The sequence below is a fragment of the Heloderma suspectum genome, chromosome 7, assembly GCF_057233095.1.
Source record: "Heloderma suspectum isolate Gila_16-S chromosome 7, 16-S_ref, whole genome shotgun sequence".
Classification (NCBI taxonomy): domain Eukaryota; kingdom Metazoa; phylum Chordata; class Lepidosauria; order Squamata; family Helodermatidae; genus Heloderma; species Heloderma suspectum.
Window position 1 is genome coordinate 123,891,252 of NC_139464.1, and position 20,604 is coordinate 123,911,855.

Here is a 20,604-nt window from a genome sequence, read left to right on the forward strand (position 1 = left end):
CAGATTAAAATGAGCTTGGATTTCTAAGAATCCGACCTGAGGAATCTGCTGCGGAGCGACCCCCTCAGGCCCTGCGGAGTCTGTTTTTACTTTCCCGAAATTTACGCATATAAATCCATAGAAAAATATGTAAGTTTCTGCTGAGGAAACATAGAATGGAATAGGGGACAATACACTAAACGTTACATACTGGGGTAAATTATGTCAATACTTAAGTAATACTTACGTAAATATTAATGCAATTATTTCCGTATTTTTCCGCATGACGGAAAAAAAAATATTCGCATCCGTCTGTGGGTGGATGACGGAACGAAAGGCACCTGACAATCCACAAAACACAGACAGAGTGCATTTTACACAGTCCGTACATCCCTACACAGGAGCGTTCCTATATTCACCTGTGAAATATTGGAAGGTATGCCAAAGTATCATTGCAATACTTGTGTTATGAATAGGAATGAGAAGATTTTCTCCAGCGCATTCCTTTTTTGTTTCTTAGGTTTGTTCTGCCATACATTCCACACCTTCTGAATTCCAATTTAACCAGGAGAATTTCTAAAACTAATTCTGAACTGGAGACTGGGCCTTCAATCCCTTCATTTCCTTTATATTTTTTCTATCTACATTACTGATGCACAACCATGCAATGATGAACCACTGCAAAAAACAATCCTGATGCGATTGACTACATCAAGTGTTTTATTGATGTACGTCCTGGACACTGGAAAAACTAACCCGATGCCAAAATAATACTGAGTCAATCAAATCAAGTTTGCCCCTTCCTAGTATTTTATCAATGCCTACTTTACACAAGCACATTGGTAAAATGCCATGCAAAAAGAATTTTAATGCGATTATACAAGCAATCAAGATCGCTCTTAGATCACAGAATGGTAGGGTGGGAAGGGGCCTACAAGACCATCGAGTCCAACCCCCTGCTCAATGCAGGAAGCCTGATTCCCAGGTGGTCTCCCAGCCAAGTACTAACCAGGGCTGACCCTGCTTAGCTTCCGAGATCAGACGAGATCAGGCACATCCAGCCGTTTGCTCAATTCTGCATGTTTTCATCAATAGACACATGTACATTTGTCACACAGAGGGGGAGCAAGTACATGAATAAAACTGAAGGACCTGAAAGTTGTGGCAACCTCTGCACAGCGCACTGTGCAAAATTCAGAAATTTTTAAAAAATGAAACAATAGAGACAACAGCAATTCCACGTCAGAAATATGACTGGGAAATTTGGCTCCAAAATCCAGGGAGAAATTCAGATGAGGAGAATTTCAGGAACAGTCCTTCCTGTGAACCTGAGATGCAACAATCCAGCTGCACAGCCCTCCATCTCCCCTCCTGTTGCACGGCTATGAAGATCACGGATCAGAAGCTTTTCCTTCCTCTTTTAAACACACCACAATTCTCCATTATGTTTGAACTCGTGGAATTGAGGTTTGTTAGAACAAGCTGGGATCTGAAGCCACGATTTGACTCTGGCTTGTTCTATCAAGCCACAGTTTAAAGAAATCAATTCACTTCGTTTGGACATAATGGGTAACAGTGGTTTGTTTAAAAGAGTTAGTGAAGCTTTTGATTTCCTCCTCATGGCTACACAAGACAAGGAGAAGGAGAGCACACAAATTCAAGGCTTGTGAAGCCCTGTTCACATCGTGGGAAACCATGGCTCCCTATGATTCCCTGTCGGAATCAACCCACAGTTTTCCACTTTAGGACAAGCTTTTAACTGCAGCAAAATGGCGTACAAGTACTAGGAAGCCAACGGCCCACCAGCATTAGAACTCTCATTCTTTAGGATTTGACACGTTGGTATGACAACAAAAATGTTATCTATCCATGCTTCAGAAAAGACTGACAACAGAAACATACGTTTGAAAAACTGGACTTTGTTTGAAATGCACTGAAATGTAAAATATAAAAAAGGTAATATATTTTCATTACATTTTTGTTTAAAAGATGTATTTCACTCAATTTGTAGTTTGTGACCAGGGTAAAATACACCACACAGCACCTTTAGGATAATCAGACTATCAATCATGTACTCAGATTTGTGGCATCACCTCTGGCTTTTCTCATGCTCTATTGACAGTATGTGCACTTCACGCAGAATTATTCTGCCACACCGCTGACCTTCCTCTTTACTACTTAACACTGCCACTCAAATCAGAACTCCTAAAAACCTATTTCTCACATCGGAGGACACTGGCTGCTTTCGCACATAATGATAAGCCGTATCATTGCTTACTGTAAATGAGCAGTAACACTATATTGTAGACTATAGTGTCTCAAGCTTGTAGTATAGATACTGTGGATTACAGTGTCTTTGAAAATTGATTTTCAAAATGAGGAAGGGAGGGATATTGCCGGTATAGGAAAAGCAGTCCGTCGGCTCCCACTTTGTTCCTCAAGTCGGGCAACATTGTTGCTGGCTTATCATCATGTTTGGGAGTAACAAACCAGAATCCTGGGTTTGGATGAAGCAATAAGCTATTTCTTCCTGGTTGGTTTATACCTGCTCACATGTAGGAGAAAAGTGGGAGCGAATGGGCTGTGAGCGTTGGCATACTGCTCGTTCACAATAAGCCAGCATACCTACCTCACTGTTATATGCTAGCATGCCCTCTGTTTTCAAACAATGTAGAAAGAGGAAACCAAGAAAAGAGGGAACCTAAATGATGCAGCAGTTAATGTGTTAAGGGCCAAACACATTTTGAGTCAAGAGATTCTTCCTCAGGAACAACTAAACACATTTCTACACTGGATCTGATAGTGTGTACATTTGAGGTTTCCTCCTACTCCCTTCCCTCCCATATTTTGAGAACCAATGGTCAAACACACTCTGCTCTACAATATCCCTATTGTAACCCTGAGACCACATACAAATCATGAAGGCATGCTCTCACCTGGGAGCTGTGCCTCCTAATCCCAACAGCTGTATGGGAGATGGGAGAAGTCACTCTGCACATGCACAGTCAAACGGTTAATTCCCATGTTCTGCATTTAAACCCTGGCATTGGAAACAGGTTCTGGGAGCTAACTCCTAGCTCAAATTAAGCCCTGCATTTTCCGCATCAAGGTTTTGGCGTTGTGAAGATGGCTGCGTGAAGTGGCCAGGCACTGCAGGCTGGGCCTTGGAAATCTTGTCATCAGATGCTGAACCAACTCATAATCAAGAAGTACAGCATCAAGCATAAAAACCAACCATGCTATTATCACACTACAAGCAATCTCAGTATATTAAGACATGCTTACCTGGTTATACTTCTGTTTTTTTAAAAAAAGAAACAGTTCGTTAAGAACTGCGACATATGTACACAGTTATAATGGAGCTAAGCAAAGTGGCATAGTTACGGTTGGCAGTACAAACACGTTAGTCACAGTCAAAACAAGTATGTTGAGTAGTATTTAACAGCGGTAAAGTCTAATACGTTACCGATAATCATATCTTTATACGTGTTTGGCATATCTGCGTCCGCTATATCTCTGGAGCACCTTAATGGAGGAACTTGGACCAGGAATACTGAGGTTCAAATTAGGGCTGTGCACTGCTTCAGCCAGAAGCCCAAGTTCCGAGCCAAAGCAGGGCGCTTCTGGCAGCTTCCGGCTGCTTCTGAGGCGACACAGAGGGGGCACGAAGCAGCACGAAGTTGGTCGGGTCGCTCCAGACTGCTTCGGTGGTGCTTCGGAGCGACCTGGAAGCCCTGCTGCACTGCCGCCACCGTGCAGCCCTGAGCTCGTTACCTGAGCCCTCAGGACGTGTGCCGGCAGCCTTCTTCCTGTTCCAGGGAGTCGCCATTTTTAAAATGGCGACTCCCTGGAACAGGAAGAAGGCTGCCGGCGCACATCCCGAGGGTCCAGGTAATGAGCTGGGGGGGCTGCACGGTGGGGGAGGGGGCTGAAGTGGGATTTGGCCATTTGAATCCCACTTAGGCTGCAGAGGATGAAGCAACCCCCCCCCCCCGCCAGTGGCCTGAAGCGAATCGGGCCCGCCTCAGAAGCCCTGAAGCAGGTCCTTGCACAGCCCTAGTTCAAATCCCTACTCAGATATGAAACGCACTGGATGAAGCTGGTCTGGTCACAATCAACCAGGTCTACTTCACAGAGTTATTATGAGCGCTCCCTCTCTTCCCTTCCCTCCACTCCTCCATGCAAATGGGATAACACTGTATATACTGCCTGGAGCTCTTTGAAGACAGTTAGGAAACAAATATATGATTAATACAATTTCAGCCTATACAGCCTTCACCACCAAAGACACTCCTTCTCAGCTACAAGTTGTGGCCACTGCGTTTTTGGCAGCTACTGTATGCCAAAAGATTCTTTGTAGCCAATTTTAATATTTCAAACAAATACTTCTTTGAAATTTTCATATTAGGTAGACCTGCAACCTTTTATAAACCAATAGTTTACCCACTAATTTTTTTAAGCGGCAAATTAAAACCCCTCTCCCCAAAACTAACTGGTTGGGCGGACAATATAGAAAATCTCAAGGTTTTTAAATGGCACATAGAAATTTGGCCTAAACTCCCCTCAGTAGTCAGTGAATGTTTTAAAAAGCAAAGCGGGGCGGGGGGGGGGGAGAACCTCTTCTAAACTCTGTAAGGGGTTTGCTCCAATAAGCCTCCTTGGGTCATTACCAAGAAGCCACACTTCTCACTGAGGTCTGTCAGGAGCACCCTACCTGCCTCTTATAGTCCCCTCCAATAGCCAACTCAAGGCACAGATGAAGAGGATTCTTTCCAAGGCTTTATTCCTTTCCTTTACACTTAATGACTCTTTCAGATGCTAATCACCAGCAACTAAGCAAGGAACTGCACTGGGGTAGTTAGCAGAGTAGCCTAAGCTCCGGGTAAGGCAGTTGGTCCCCGTTTGAAGGAGGCGGGTGGGAAGACTCTGAACTTATGGGCTATGGAGAGGTCCTCCCTCTTACCCTTGGGTCCTCGGGACACAACGGTTGTTTTAGCGCCAAGTGGGCAAAGCGCCTCCTCTCGGAGGAGAGAGAGCGCCTCCCTCCATCTGGCGCCGCTCCCTGCGTCTGCGCCGAGCATCCAGCAAGGCCCCCTCCCCCACTCTCTCGCTGCCAGGGTCACTCTCTCTCCCAGGAATGCAGGCCGGAGTAATCTCCTGAGTGAGCTCCTTTCCCATGGGTTGTTGCTCTTGCTCAGAATCAGAACTGCTCTGGGGCTCTATGGGCTCAGTTTCCACCCTGACAAGGTCATTCTGACATGACAATTCAGTGATGGCATACAAAACAGGTCTTGAGAAGATGATCTTAGTAGGCAAGAAGGCACATATGGTGAAAGGTGGTACTTGAGGTGTGTAGGCCCTAGGCCATGAAGAGCTTTAAGCGTTAAAACTTCTTCCCTGAATTGTATTCTATTCACAAAGAAGCTAACATTGTGGTCAACATATATAACGCCAGTATTACTTTTTCAATACAAAACAACACACACACACACACACACACCCTAATGTAAACTTTAATAGCTTGGCACATTACTAAAAAAAACAACACTTTTCTGTCATCACGCCATGTTTTCCAGAAGCCCATAACAGTGCCCCAAACAGACCATGAGACAATAGTTTGAATACTGTGCCCGCAAGACTCTGCCATGCAAACCTTGTTCAAACACTAGTTATGTTGTTAACATCCTTCCTACAGAAAGCGCCAGACCAGAGCTCCCACCTGGTTTGATCAACACATATGCCAATTATATCATGGAGAACAAGCTACAAGGCACTACAGATGCACTGACTGGGAAGTCTTCCAATATGCCTTGGTTTTAATTGTCACAACTTGTTCCCTTAGCTTAGAGAAGTCGTTTACCTTCACAGTGACCAAAGCACTATATGTTTTTCCAAACGTATGAATACAACAATAGATATATTTGCTGGGGCTCGTCAATGGCCAAGGATGTTCTTTCAAACCTACTGTTGCTTAAATTCATTCCACAAAATGTCATAACTTTCCTGGAAATATATGGTGTCTAAGGGCCAAATTAGACATGAAAGCTGACATCAAATTTGATGTGGCATTAATCATATTAATTTAACTAATGTGCACTTCTTTGTTATGCGAATAGCAGCCCGAGGAAAACCTGAGCAGTCTTAGGCCATGGCGGATGGGGAGGATACATTTAACTCTTTCTCTCCCTGCCACGATCCTGACAAAAACTGCCTCTTTGAATCTAAATTTCAAAGGAAGCCCGCACTGCAGCCAAGAGACTTCCCTTGAAATGCAAATAGCACCTTCAGAGAGGCAGACCTTGGCAGGGAGAGAAAAAGTTAAACATACCCTCCCCATCTTCCGTGGTCCCAAGGCTGCTCAGACTTTCCTGGCACTGCGATTTATGGAACAAAGAGGTGCCCATTATTTGCATTCACACAATGAATGCTGGACAGTTTGGCCCTAAGCCAAAAAAGAACATTCACTTCAAAGCATGCCAAGTTAAGTTTAAATAGTATGGCTTACACAAAAGCAAAAACAACACGATCTTCCATTACATTCAGTTAAGATGGGCTATTTCACCAGTCAGGAAAATCTCTTGGTTGACTTACTGGTCAAATAATGGCTAAGTATTTTTAAAAAGTGGTTTTCAAACTAGAAATGCTTCCAGTTTACCTCATCCCTGAATCCCCCCCACTCCCGATTTTGAAGTTCTGAATGACTTGGTCTTATTTCAAAAGTGGATCCAATACTCCATGGTTCCTTTTTTATTTCCTAATTTTGTATAGCTCTGCACATGCACAATTGTTCCTTTAATTTATTATTATCTTTCCCATACATACATGTACATTACCAATACACATCTTTGCATAGATAAACATTGCAAAAATGCAGTCTTTATATGACTATACATGATTACAACAAGGTTTGGGGGTGAGAAGTTTTATTAATGTACATGTGCATTTGTGTGAATTGATAAAACACTGAAATAAAGTAAACAGTGGGTTGGATCCAGACTTAGTTATACACAGACTTCTATCTCTCTCCCCCCACCCTGCCCTGCCACACACATTTTCCCTGTCACCCCGTTCTCTCTCCCCCTTTTCCCTGTCAAACCCATTTAGTGGGAATTTAATCGTGACTTAAAATCTAAGTGCCACAGATTTCAATGGATCTACTCTAAATATGACCAAGTCTGGCTCTAACCTAGGGATGGTGCGAGCACCTGACTCAGTCCGGGAGTCTGAATTAGACTCCTCCCGCTCTTGTCTCCGGGCTGCATCTACTGAGCCACCCTCCCGTACCCTGAGCTGTCCTAGAGCTCCCATCATTCCCGCGGTCGCCATTTTGCAATGTGTGTGTGTGTGTGTGTGTGTGTGTGTGAGAGAGAGAGAGAGAGAGAGAGTTTATATGTTGTATGTAAATGCTTTTTATGTTATGCTACAATATTGTATTTTTAAGGTTCTTAATCTTTGTAAACCACCGAGATAGATCTTTGTCTATTTAGGCAGTCTAGAAATGTAATGAATGAATGAATGATTATGAGAATATATACAGTTGCATCAAGGTTCTTTTGTGTGGTGTTTACCACTGTTCAGGTATTCATGACTACATCAATATAACACTCCACAAAAATAAACTTAGGGCAAATGATACATGCAGTCACATCAAGATTGCTGGGGGGGTGGGCAGTTTTATCACACGCACACAGTGATAATGTAGCGGGGAGGGAAACTGCAAATTAACTGAAAGCTGAGGCAAACTGTGCATGCTCCAATTCCAAAATTAATTTCAGAAAATCCCTAGTGTAAATCCCTAGTGAAAATCCCTACACCAGCCAGTGTGGTGTAGTGGCAAGAGTGTTGGACTAGGAGCTGGGAGATCCGGGTTCTAGTCCCCACTCAGCCATGGAAGCTCACTGGGTGACTTTGGGCCAGTCACAGACTCTCAGCCCAACCCACCTCACAGGGTTGTTGTTGTGAGGATGAAATGGAGAGGAGGAGGATAATGTAAGCCGCCTTGGGTTCCTTGCAAGAGGAAAAAAGGAGGGGTATAAATGCAATAAATAAATAAATAAATAGTTAAACTGGAATTCAGGAGTAGTGGAGTGAAGGGCAGCGTGAATTAGAGAAACAATAAAGGAATGGGGGTATATTTTCATTGAGGAATTCTTAACGATTTTGAAGAAGGCGAAGGTTTCATGGCACACAGATTGAAAACCACAGGTGCTTACTATTAATTTAGCAGACCAGAAACAAAAGAGACATATACTGATTATAGTACTCCAAGTTTAGTCAATTACCATATAAACCAAAATTTAATTCTGAACAATTGCAGTCTTTCGTTCTTTATAGCTAAGTACATGGTACACATATAGACTGGGTTCGGACAATCACATAGGGAGATGCCTCTACCCCTCCACGTGCTGCACACATGACTGCTATTTACATAATTACCCACGCTGCAGTGCAGGTTGGGGTGTTGTCCAAGCCCGGCGTGCAGCAGGGCAGGGCTGGCTTCATATCCACCCTATAATCCACGACATACAGAAGAGGTTGTAGGGTGGGTATGAAGACACTTCCACTGCACTGCACGCCGGGTTCAGATGATGTGCCAACCTGTGCTGCATCGTGGGTAATTATGTAAATAGCAGTTGTATGCGCAGCACACGTGGGGGCCGAGGGAGAAGCTACCATGGCTTCTTTTCCCTACACGATCATCTGAAAACCCCCACCGAGCGTATGTAAACAATATTCGGAAGACTGAACAATTCTTGTTTCATCCTGGGCCTTCAGTAATCATCCAATCAGTTTAAAATTTTGTTTAAGCCAAGATTAAAACATATGAGCAACAACTATAGAAAACAAAAATAAGTTTTTATTACATGTTTTTATTTTATTCATGTATATGCAGAACCTCCTGGAGGGCTGGGGATCAAGAAGCCCTAATTCCTACTTTGTCTACCTGCTGACACAAAGATTCAGTGAGAAAGACAAGGCTGCCCATACTCACGTCTATTTTCAATTTTATTATATATTAGAGTAAATAACTCAGGCTCGAGTAAGATAACACAAAAGCAATCCTCTGTCCAACAAACAATACATAGGCAAATTGACTGACATCCAACTCCATATTTGGCCGAGTGTATAACATCTGCAAATGCCAATTAAAGTATACTGAGAAATAATAATAATAATAGTAATAATAGTAATAATAATAATAATAGCACTTACTGAGACACAGCAGACACAGCAGGCAGAGCTGCCTCTTCAGATATGAGGTCCATGTCTTCAGTAAAACTGTTGGCCCTTGACATTTCACTACTGTTCCCTTCCAAACGCCTTTTCACTAAACAAAGGATTTAAAGATGCAACACATGAGAGACACAGAGAGAGAGAGAGACCATAAAGATACACGTTAGCCACACTATTTCAGTAATACAGCAGTAGTTTCCTTTTATCCCTTATGTCCCACAAGCAATATGTCAAAATTTGTCTACATGTTATTTCACTCTCCCCATCTGCCCCGTGACTGTTTGCACAGGCGGAAGCTCTGATACGTGTGTGAGTTTTTTGACCTGCAAACAATTCCTATTGATTTCAATGCAGAGAAGGGAGTCTGTAGCAGCAAAAGAATGAGTATACTAGAGTATATGTGTGCAAAACTGCGTTTTCCAGAGAGTGAAGAGCAAGGATCACAGAGTGGCTTTATGCATTTGACACATCCATTGCCCCTAGGGATGGACGAGACTGTCATTTTGTTTCATTTTCGACTCACTGTGCCCCACTCAAACGTACGAACCCAAAATGAACCCAGGCACATTTTTTCTGGAAAAGCTCGCATGATCCGAACATGTGTTCGCATTAAAAAAAAAGCGCACCTCTTAAAATGCACCCTTCAAAAAATATGCATTGTTATGCTTTAGCCTATGGGGAAGTGCACGTTTGGGTACACACTTTCAAAAACATGTGTTCACACTGTGCACTTTTCCTATTCAAGGAAGAAAAACAGATCGTAAGTAAAAATGGGAGCGACGCAGGCCAAGCTTTGAGGTGGAAAAGCTTTGAGGTTTTTTTCTTGGAAAAGCGCAACGGGCTCGAGCCTCGCAGATTCTGCCACCCCTATTTGCCCCACCATAGGGCAAATCTTTAGAGCTGAAAAAGATAAAGACAAGCTGTGCACTTCTTGATGCACCGTCTTCGAGCTGGGTGTCCAGATGGAAAATCAGATTAACCATCCTAAAAGCCACACTCATGTCTTGGATTAAATACTATTTCAAGACTAAGAAAGTATTAAGAATTCTAAATTTGCTATATTCTCTGCCCTGGTATAACTGGCTGTACCAAGGTAGACAAGAAATTATTGGGTACGTGCAAATAAACATTTAAAACTGGTGCTTGGCACATCACTGTGACTCAGACACTGCACAATGAAATACCCTCAGTTGCTTGCTCCAATTACTAGCCAGGTTTTATTGTCCAGAAGCCAGCTGCAAAGTCCAATTCTATCACAGTTTCAGTGGGTCTTCCTTCCAAGGTGTAAAGTAGGGAGGCTGTGGGGCTCAGGCCCTCTCTAGATTTCCCCGGGGGACTGAACCCTTTGTCTCAGGCTGCCAGTGCCAGCAGCACCAGCAGACTGATATGATGGACCCAGTGGATTTTTCTGTCTTCTCTCAATTCAACCACAGCTACAGCAAAGAGCAGGGAACATGACTCATCAGATCATTGAGGATTCTCGCTGTCACAAAGTGAGTGTCTCTGCAAAAATGCATGCCATGCACTGCTTACCAGATCCAAGGGATACCAGATCAAATTGGCCAGTGAAGCCCACCAAACTTTGTGTCTCTCCCTTCAGTTGCTAAACTACAGTCATTAAGAGCCATCAACTATTGAACACCAGGATCTGCATTTCTCTCCTTTTCTGAGTAAATTAGCTGGAGAGCCAAGGTGCTGATCTTCTAAGCTATCATCCTATTGTTTAATAAAAACCTTTTCCTAGTCCAGCAGACCCTATAAAAGTAATCCCCAGAGAAACGTTTGTGAAACTCTGCCAGATTGCAATCTCCATGCTGCCTTGGCTCATTTTATGCCAGTGTGACTACCAGAGGAGTCACATTTTATGCCAGTGTGACTACCAGAGGAGGACCCAGCACGTAGAGCTCTTTCCAGCCTTGCTAGACCCTCACCCTTGTTAGTTATATTTATCCTTCCTACCCTTCTCCCTTCTTCCTACTCCTTCTCCCCATCTGTTATTTTGAACCATCAGTATAGTCAAGGCGATCACTAAAAGGCCCCCTTTCTGAACTCAAGCTCCAACTTCCTCAGGTCAGTCAAAGCCTGACAAAGCAGAAGGCCGCCTACTCTAAGCAATCCTCTCCTTGAAGAACATCCTCACCTCCACTGTGTGTTCCTACGCATGGCCATATCTGTGTTAAGTTCTTAACCTTTCTATTCTTCATCCTTTTATTTTCCACTGCTACCAACTCAGTCTCATCGCTAACACCAAGTCACCATACTCCGAGTTATCCCTTTGAACACAGGCCTTCCCTGGGTCCCCTGTATGACACTAGAGCCTTTGCAGGTTCAAAGTAATAGTTCTTTCAATATTTTGACTAACCAAAGTAAGGCCTTTACAGTGGTGTGTCTCAACCTACTTAAATATATGTTTTCCTTTTCTTTGCAAGCAAAAGTGTGTGAAACCTTCTACCTTGATTAAGCTTTGTTAGTCCCACCAACAGCCAGATAATCACTGTTTTGGAAAGCAGGTTTGTTCAGGGTGGAAATCCCACTGCGTTGAACTGATTTTCTCCCAGGTTAAGTGCATAAGATTGCAGACTTTGGTTCTTGCTAAAAACATGTTGGAGGTTTCCCCCAACTGATTTTTTTTGTCTGCTTCTGCATGGTCTATTAACTTATTTGAACATTTTTAAAAACCCACACTCAACTTTTCCCGGGTTTGGCCTGGACCATGGGGAGGCAGGTAAAGAGGGCAAATTTCCGCAAGGCACCACAAGGCTAAGGGTGTCAGGGTTGGATCGGAGCCCATAGAGCCCCAAAGCAGTTCTGATTCTGAGGAAGAGATAGAAACCGTGGGAGAGGAACCCGCATGCTGTTCAGAAGCACCGCCAGAGGGAGAGCCCCTCCCTGCTCACATTCCTGAGAGTGGCAGTGACCCTGGCAGGGAGAGGAGGGACAACTGGAGCTTCTGGACGCGAGGTGCCGGCGCAGGGACAAGCGGGAGATGGCGGGTGCCGAGAGGAGGTGCTCAGCCGGCTTGGCGCGATGACAACAGCTGCACCTCGATGCCCCACGGGAAAGGGGTGGACTCTCTCCTCCTAGCCCTTAAGTTCAGAGGCTTCCCGCCCTTTCCCTCCAAACGGAGACCAACTGATTCCCTAAGGCTAGAAACCCCTAGTAGGCAGCTCTCTTAAGTTTCCCTCATTGGGCTCAGGCAATTAGCATCTGTAAGCGTCATTAGGTTGAATGGAAATAAAGCCTTGGAAAAGAGCCCTATCATCTGCGTGTTGATTCTGGCTACTTGAGGATTTCAGAAGGCAGCAAGGGCGCTCCTGACAAAGGGTTCCTAATGTATTGGTTTATATTATTAAGGTTAGTACACAAATGGGGTTGTGCTTGTATTATGCCTCTTTAAGGGACTGAGTGGCTGGGCCTGTATAATTGCTTCAGGGGCCAGAATAGTCTTGGGCCTGATGGAACCAGGAAAAATTCTTAGTTAAGTTGCACTTGTTTCTTTTCCTCCAATCCAATTCTTTCTGCCCAGTGTTTCCTAATGAGTTGTAATAAACAGTTGAGTTTTTGGATGAAGTACAGTGTGTGCTGTTCTCACATATACAACACATATACATGTCAAATAGGAAGCCTATTCCCAGAATTCGCTGTGGGTTAGCTGTAGTGCTGTAGTGATCCCTTGACTGAAGATGGTAAATTAGAACAAGCGACTGCCCCAACTGGGAGGGAGGAGGACTAGGCCCCAACACTGCTTTGACCTCTGGAGATTTAAAAAGAGGATATACATGGAATAAATAAAAATGAATAAAATAAGAATGTTCAGTTGTATCTTCATAGTGGTTGCATCAGACAATCGGACCTTTAATAAGTGAAAACTAGTAAAGTATCTCCTAAGACCTACCACAGAGAAAGAAAGGCTTAACCACCTTATTATGGTCTCAGGAGAAAGTAAGCTTGCTAGACAAATCTCTTTTGATAATTTAATTGACAGGGTTGCCGAAACAAAAGGAAGGAATCATTAGATGATGCAGTAAAGGATTTTTGTTTGAATTATGCAATATCTGATAATTTCTTAATTGTAGTCATTGAAAATGTTTAGATAGTAGAATAATTACTAATTTCCTGAGATTGGAACATTTTCCTTTTGTATTCCGTTAAACTTGTTTTGCGTATCTAGTGAATTGGCATTCATAGTTAATGGATTTATCATCATTAAATACTACATGCTTGTGACGAACCAAACCTTCTCCCCCTTTTTTCTGGGAGGATCCTTGAACAAAGAACAGGTCAGGCCTGGCAAGACTGCAACAGACCAATTTTCCAGGCTGACCCTCCAGCTTACCCTTCCCCTCCCCCATAACTCAGCTCATGTAAAAGAAGCACAGTAGAAATGACCTGGAGGATGCCTGACCAGGGCCTCCCGGGCTATTGATTGGTCTGTTTGAATTCCCCTCCCTGGGAACTCCCCAGTTCCATACAAATACTTGGGCTCTTTGAGATTTTCTTTGCCTCAGCACTGATTAGGCCTCATCTGGAGTACAGTTCTGGGCACCACATTTTAAGAAGGATGCAGACAAACTGGAGAGGGTTCAGAGGAGGGCAACAAAGATGATCAGGGAAACAAAGCCCTATGAAAAGAGACTGAAATAACTGGGCATGTTTAGCCTTGAGAAGAGAAGACTGAAGGGAGACAGGATAGCGCTCTTCAAGTACTTGAAAGGTGGTTACAGAGAGGAAGGCCAGGATCGCTTCTCGATCATCCCAGAGTGCAGGACACGGAAGAATGGGCTCAAGTTACAGGAAGCCAGATTCCGGCTGAACATCAGGAAAAACTTCCTGACTGTAATAGCAATACGACAGTGGAACCAATTACCTGGGGAGTGGTGGGCTCTCCCACACTGGAGGCCTTCAAGACGAGGCTGGACAGCCACCTGTCACAGATGCTCTGACTTGGATTCCTGCCTTGAGCAGGGGGTTGGACTCGATGGCCTTGTAGGCCCCTTCCAACCCTACTATTCTATGATTCTGTGACTTTTGGCTGGTGGGTGAAGGGTCAAGGCAAAACTCTTCCATGCTCTTGAAGCCAAAGCCCATAAGCTTCTTTGGTGAGCTACTCTCAGGGATGCTGACAAGTAAGGTCTAGTGAGCTAGTTTGATGTTTGATTTTATTTTTAAAAGCAATGAGTATTTCTCAACTTCTCTCTGCTTGGTTCTTTAATAGATATGTTGGATCGGAAACTGTAACTGATTTGAGTATCTTGCCTAGCCTGGAATTTAGTCTACTTGGCAAACACACTAGCCAGGTTGTTAAGGAGCTTAAGTGAAGCTCTGGAAAAGGGGCCCATCTTCGTCCGTATATAAAATCCATGAGCCTGCCTTCTCACAGGGGCAGGATGAAGGATATTAAAAGCACACATGAGACATGGTGGCACCATCTCTGAGGAATATAAAGGAGTGTCTTGCATCCTGTCGCACCTTGCAGTGTTTTGCACTGTGACAAGCATACTGGTTTGTCACAATGCTAAACTATATAATAAATTTATTATGTTGCTTTTCCATGTATTTAACTATGCTACGTTATCTACTGACACCATGGGGCAGTGGGGGGAGGGCCATGCCTTATCAGGGTTCCTGACCATGCTAAGAGTAGAACTTGAGGAGAACTCCCTTTCGGATGTTGCCAGTTCAACACAGTAAGGTCTGAACTCAGGAGGGCTGGGTGGTACACCTAAAGATGTAGGGGGTAGAGCCAGCATGAACAGCCCTCTCCCAGTACCCATATTGAGCCCTCTTGCATTCTTGTGAATATCTGAACAGGGCTCATGTTTCCCAGCTGCATGGAATCTTGCACAGGGAGTCTCTGTGGTGAGGGCTAAAAGATGGCAATTTTTTTAAAAGTTCTTCTAGAAAATGGCTGAGATACAGCAGTTTAAAGAATTTGCCTTGATGTGTAGCTTGCACAGGCTTTCATCGTTTTTTTGCACACTAACGAGCACTAAGCAAAGAGATTCAAAGCTTCAAAGAGCTAACAAGCCAAAGATTAACAAGGGCCCCGGCTGAAAATAAATGAGGGTTTCCGGAACTGCACGAACAGCCCACATAAACCCTCGGCTGTTAGCGCTTCCTCTTCAAAGCACCCTGCTGCTTAGCACTTGATAGTCCTTTGCAGCTGTTGTGGTAGCTGTCAGGAGGAGGGGCGAAAGGGGAAAAAGCCAGAAGTGGAAACCAGGAAGGAGGACTACATTAAAGAGAGGTACATTGCGGGTGTGGTGGATCAGGAAGGGGGGGGGTAGTTTAGGGAGAGTGTCTCTGGCTGGATTCTGAGGCCTGGATTAGGCCCATGAGCCAGAGGTTCCTCACCCCTGCTTCAGATCTCCTTTCTGCTGAGCTCAAACACTGAATCAAGCATGGATCACAATAGCTAAGCCAGAACATTGCTTACCAAGCAACTAAAGTGTCAGCTTCGGTCAGCCTTTGTCCTAGCTAAATATGTGTCAAGCTGTAGTTTTTTGCATCTGAAATGTATTCTGAGAGCAAAGTATATAAAAGCAATATTACGCCAAAGCAACTATAAAGACAATGACTGAAAAGCCAATTATACACATCGCATTTTAGTTCTGAGCCACAAAATATGTCAGAGTGTGTGGATGATGCCCTTTCCGTTGTACCTGTTGAAGCAGGACAAGTTGCAGCACAGACAGATAAAGATAACCAAGAAAGCTTTCAGCCTTCATGCAAATACAAATGCCCAAATGAAAGCAGAAGGAAAGCAAAGAATAAAATCAGGTAGAACAGAAAGACAAACAGACCAATGCCAACATAAACTTGTGCATCCTTATGAGAAGGTTACAAACCTCAGGAACTTGAGTGTTGGTATTCAAGCATTTTTTATTCATGCTGTTTCAATATTATGCAATTTGTTGACATTTCAACTAGAAATTTAATTGAGCATAGGTGTTTTGAGAGCTGAAATAAATATTCACAAATATTTGCAATATGCTGGATTTTTCCAATTTTGTAACTCAAATACTGAATGTGGTATCATGACTTCTACATTAAAATGTACATGCTAATGTAAATATTATCTCAGAATTCAAGTGCTTTAAACTTGTTGGTATCTCTTGATTTGAGTTGGTATCTCTTGATTCACAGGCATCAAATACAAATTCTCAGAAACTGTCTGACACTAAATTCCATTCCCTATCAGCTATCAAATGCACTCAAACAATAAATACCACTGCATGTCAGCTGTTATATATTGTCAAAATATCAACTGCCAAACATCTAATAGGATGCCAAGTAGATAACAAATATTTGGTGAGTATTTAACATCAACATTTACAAAGGAAAGTTTTAGAAGCAGATTCAGATTTAGGTGTTCCAAAACTAAATAAACCATCTATGGCTTAACATAGCGTTGCACAACATAGATGCATTTCACAAAACACAATGAATTATCTCTCATTCAAATCAATGTACTTAAAAGTACTCAGCTTTGGCTGAATGATGCCCTGTATTTACTGGAAAGTGAAGGCAAAAGGAGAAGGGGACGGCAGAGGATGAGATGGCTAGATAGCATCACGGATGCAATGAATATGAACTTGAGCACGCTCCGGGAGAGAGCGCAGGACAGGAAGGCCTGGCGTGCTATGGTCCATGGGGTCACGAAGAGTCGGACACGACTGAACGACTGAACAACAACAACAACAACAATTTTTCAATAAGTAATCAACATCCAATGAGTATCCAAAGTTCTTATTTAATAACCCAGAATTTCCTGATGAGATTTGAGGAAAAAGCTGGACATTCCAAAATGAACAGAATGTCACCATGAAGTACTCCAATGGTGGGCCTTCTCTGTAGCGGCACCCACCCTCTCCCTCATGCAGTTCGGGAAGCATAAAATGTGACATCTTTTAAACACCTTCTGAAAACACACTTGTTCACCCAGGCTTTCCCTGGGCTGTAAGTAAATTAATCATGCTCCTCCATACTGCTCCTTTGTTTTTTACTGTAGTTAGAAGGGTTTTTAATGTTGTATTTAAATGTATTTTAATATTTATTGTGAACCACTGAGGGATTTTTTTATATTCAGCTGTATACAAGTGTCACAAATAAATAAATAAATAAATAAATAAATAAGGGTGCAATACTATGCATGTTTAGACAGAGAAAAGGCCTATAACTCCCAGTATTCCTCAGCCAGTCTTGCTGGGGGACTGCACCCTAAAAAGCTCATTATCAAGGGCAAAGGCAAACAGGGATAATCATTGTAAAAAAAAAAAAAAAAAGAGAGGGAGGGCAACAGTCTATATTCCTGTTTTATTCCTGATTAACTATGGTAATGTTCTCCAAAGAACCATCGGAGGTGCATCTTGATAAGGGTGTTGAAACTGTTCTTCTAAAGATCCCTACCCCCTCACATAACTACAGTTCCCAGGGTTCCCAAGGGAAGGGAATAACAATTAACCCACTATGAATCTATAGTGTAGACCAGAGGTGGGCAACTTGTGGCCCTCCGGATGTTTTGGCCTACACCTCCCATCAGCCCTAGCCAGCATAGCCAATGGTGAGGGATGAAGAGGGCTGTAGGCTAAAACAGCTGGAGGGCCAAAAGTTGCCCACCCCTAGTGTAGGTATTCCCAATGTGCTAAAATGGTACATATTTACCTAAATGTAACACATTTATTTGTTGTCAAAACCAGCACTAGCTATTTGCCTTCCCTTTGGCTCATACTATGCAATATTTTGAAAAGCGCTATAGTGCTTTACAGTAAACAAGCTACAAATTATTTGCCAACTGTATATGATTCCAAAGACTATATAAAACAACTATTCAAAGATGAGAAACGTATGAGAATGTAGGCAAGTGTATGGAAAATTCATTAGGGAAATACTAATCTTAGAAAGCATTCATTTTTTTCTCTTTTTATGGAAAAAGTGCAGAAAAAGGCAATTAAAATGATCAAGGGACTAGAGCATCTCCTCTATGAGGGAAGGTTACAACAGCTAGGATTGTTTAGCTTGGAAAAAAGGAGAGTACGGGGTGACATGATAGAGGTGTACAAAATTATGCATCGTGTGGAGAATGTGGGTAGGGAGACATTTTTCTCCCTCTATCAAAATGCTAGAACCCAGGGTCATCCTACAAAGCTCATTGGTGGAAGATTCAGGACAGATAAAAGGAAGCACTTCTTCACAGAGCACATAGTTAAACTATGGAATTTGCTACCACAACATATAACGATGGCCACCAATTTGGATGGTTTTAAAAGGGGGTTGGACAAATTCCTGGAGGAAAGGGCTATCAACAGCTTCTAGTCCTGATGGCTATGTGCTACCTCCAGAACCAGAGGTAACAAGCCTATGTACACCAGTTGTTGGGGAACATGGGCAGGAGGGTGCTGTTGCACTCATGCCTTGCTTGTGGTTTCCTGGTCAACAGCTGGTTGGCCACTGTGTGAACAGAATGCTGGACTAGATGGACCCTTGGTCTGATCCAGCATGATTCTACTTATGTTCTTATATTCAATTTTGTGCATTTTCATTTTAGACAGAAAAGTCCTTTTTGGAACATTAGGTTCTTATCCTTAAAATATGACAGTTAGCTAATTTGTAGCATTTCTAAAACATGCATAGATATACTACCAATTTATTGCATAATCATGACATGCATGCATGGAGAGAGATTGCCATCAAACCCCAGAGAGTTGTCCTGCATCCCTAGTGACCATCTCCAGATTGGGAGGTTAGACCCATTCCTGCTTCCCCATTCAGTCCTCCATCTCCAACCCAGGGCCTGGCCTTAAAAAAAAAAAAATCAAGGGCAAAGCCTTGTCTTTTAGCACCAGGGCCACTTCATGACATTTTGCTGTCTGAGGTGAAAGACAAGTTGGCACCTCCAATTTCATGTACAGAAGGCAACTGAGCTGGTAGCTAAAACTTATCCTCCATCACAGCCGAGGACAGGGCAGGGCACATGGCTTGATAGTTCTGTCCTCTAACACAGTGGTCTCCAATCATTTTTGATTGGTCACCCCATCAGTAAAAAAATGTTTGAGCATGCACCCTCCAATTTATATTTATTTATATTTATTTATAAATGATATATATGTACTACTATGTACCATCATAAAACATACACAAAAATAGAAATTTAAAAAGGATGAGATAAATATGAAATAAACAATATTTTTAAAATAATTTATTTTATTTATTAACAGTATAAAAATTGCTCTCACTAAAAAATATTAACAATATTTTTAGTGAGAGCGATGTGATTGAATATGTTTCATTATTTTTGAAAGTCTTGATTTAACACTTTGTGATACAGCGATTCGAAGGTCTGGTTCTAAGTTCAGTTTATTTTGATACTTGTTCTATGGCTGGCATAACTGAAAAAGACACCTCCCAAAGATACGTAGATCCAAATGGAAGAAGTGCATCATTGGCTGCGCTTACTAAACCATGACACTCATTTTTCAATCCCATCCACCAATTATGCAAGTTTTTGTCGAAATTCAGCTAGCATACTTCCATGTTCCCTGATGTCAAACAGTTGTTCTTGCAAACTAATGGGAAGGTGTTGCATTTTTATATTTTCAACAAATGGATTCAAAACCCACTGAACTCTTTGTTAGGAAGATTTTTAAACAGAGTTAGAAAACTCTGTTTCCAAGTTTTTAAAGTGTGCTCATATGAGGGTTCTTATAGGTGACACACTTGCATCATTTTCTACAACAAAATCACACACCGATGGAATCATTTCCAAACATCCATTTTCAAAATGTTCCCTCCACAGCACAAGTTTCTTTCGAAAAGAAGTCACTTTCTCACTCATTGTTACAATGTCACCTTTACCTTGAAGGGACAGATTCAGCGTGTTTATTTTTTCAAAAATATCTGCTGGGAGCATCCTGCTGACAGCTGCATGTTATCACAGGAAAGGTCCGCACATCTGGAATAAACCTTCTCTCCTTCGGCGGGATGGCGGATGCTCCGGTGCTGTGGCTAAGCAAACGACTGCGCTGTTCTCTGCTATGCCTGGCAGAGACTGGCAAAGTTGCCCTCTCTGTCCACGGCAGAGGCAGGATAGGACTGGAGCGGAGAGAGAAATGCCATGGAGCTTCCCTCTTGGCTCCTGTCCAGTCCTCCTGCCTACACCGCCGCCATCGTTGACAATCGCAGCTGATGACTGAGACAGATCAGCAGCCCCGGCCATCTGTCAGGGATGGTCTGACTTGGATTCCTGCACTGAGCAGGGGGTTGGACTCAATGGCCTTGTAGGCCCCTTCCAGCCCTACTATTCTATGATTCTATAATAAGCACTGAAGAATGGGCTCAGAAGGATGACAATGGCAGGACAGGATGGGGAATGGCTCGGATGACTGACACTGT

General features: G+C 43.0%; 1 protein-coding gene across 1 annotated transcript in view; it reads right to left on the reverse strand.

Moving 5' to 3' along the window:
* LOC146340295 (potassium voltage-gated channel subfamily KQT member 1-like) overlaps window positions 1–20,604 on the reverse strand; it is a 474,824-nt gene that overhangs the window by 399,648 nt on the left and 54,572 nt on the right. The window contains 3 exon segments of the mRNA XM_084811380.1: window positions 9,193–9,307; window positions 10,398–10,406; window positions 15,876–15,935. Coding sequence (XP_084667506.1) covers window positions 9,193–9,307; window positions 10,398–10,406; window positions 15,876–15,935 — 184 coding nt within the window.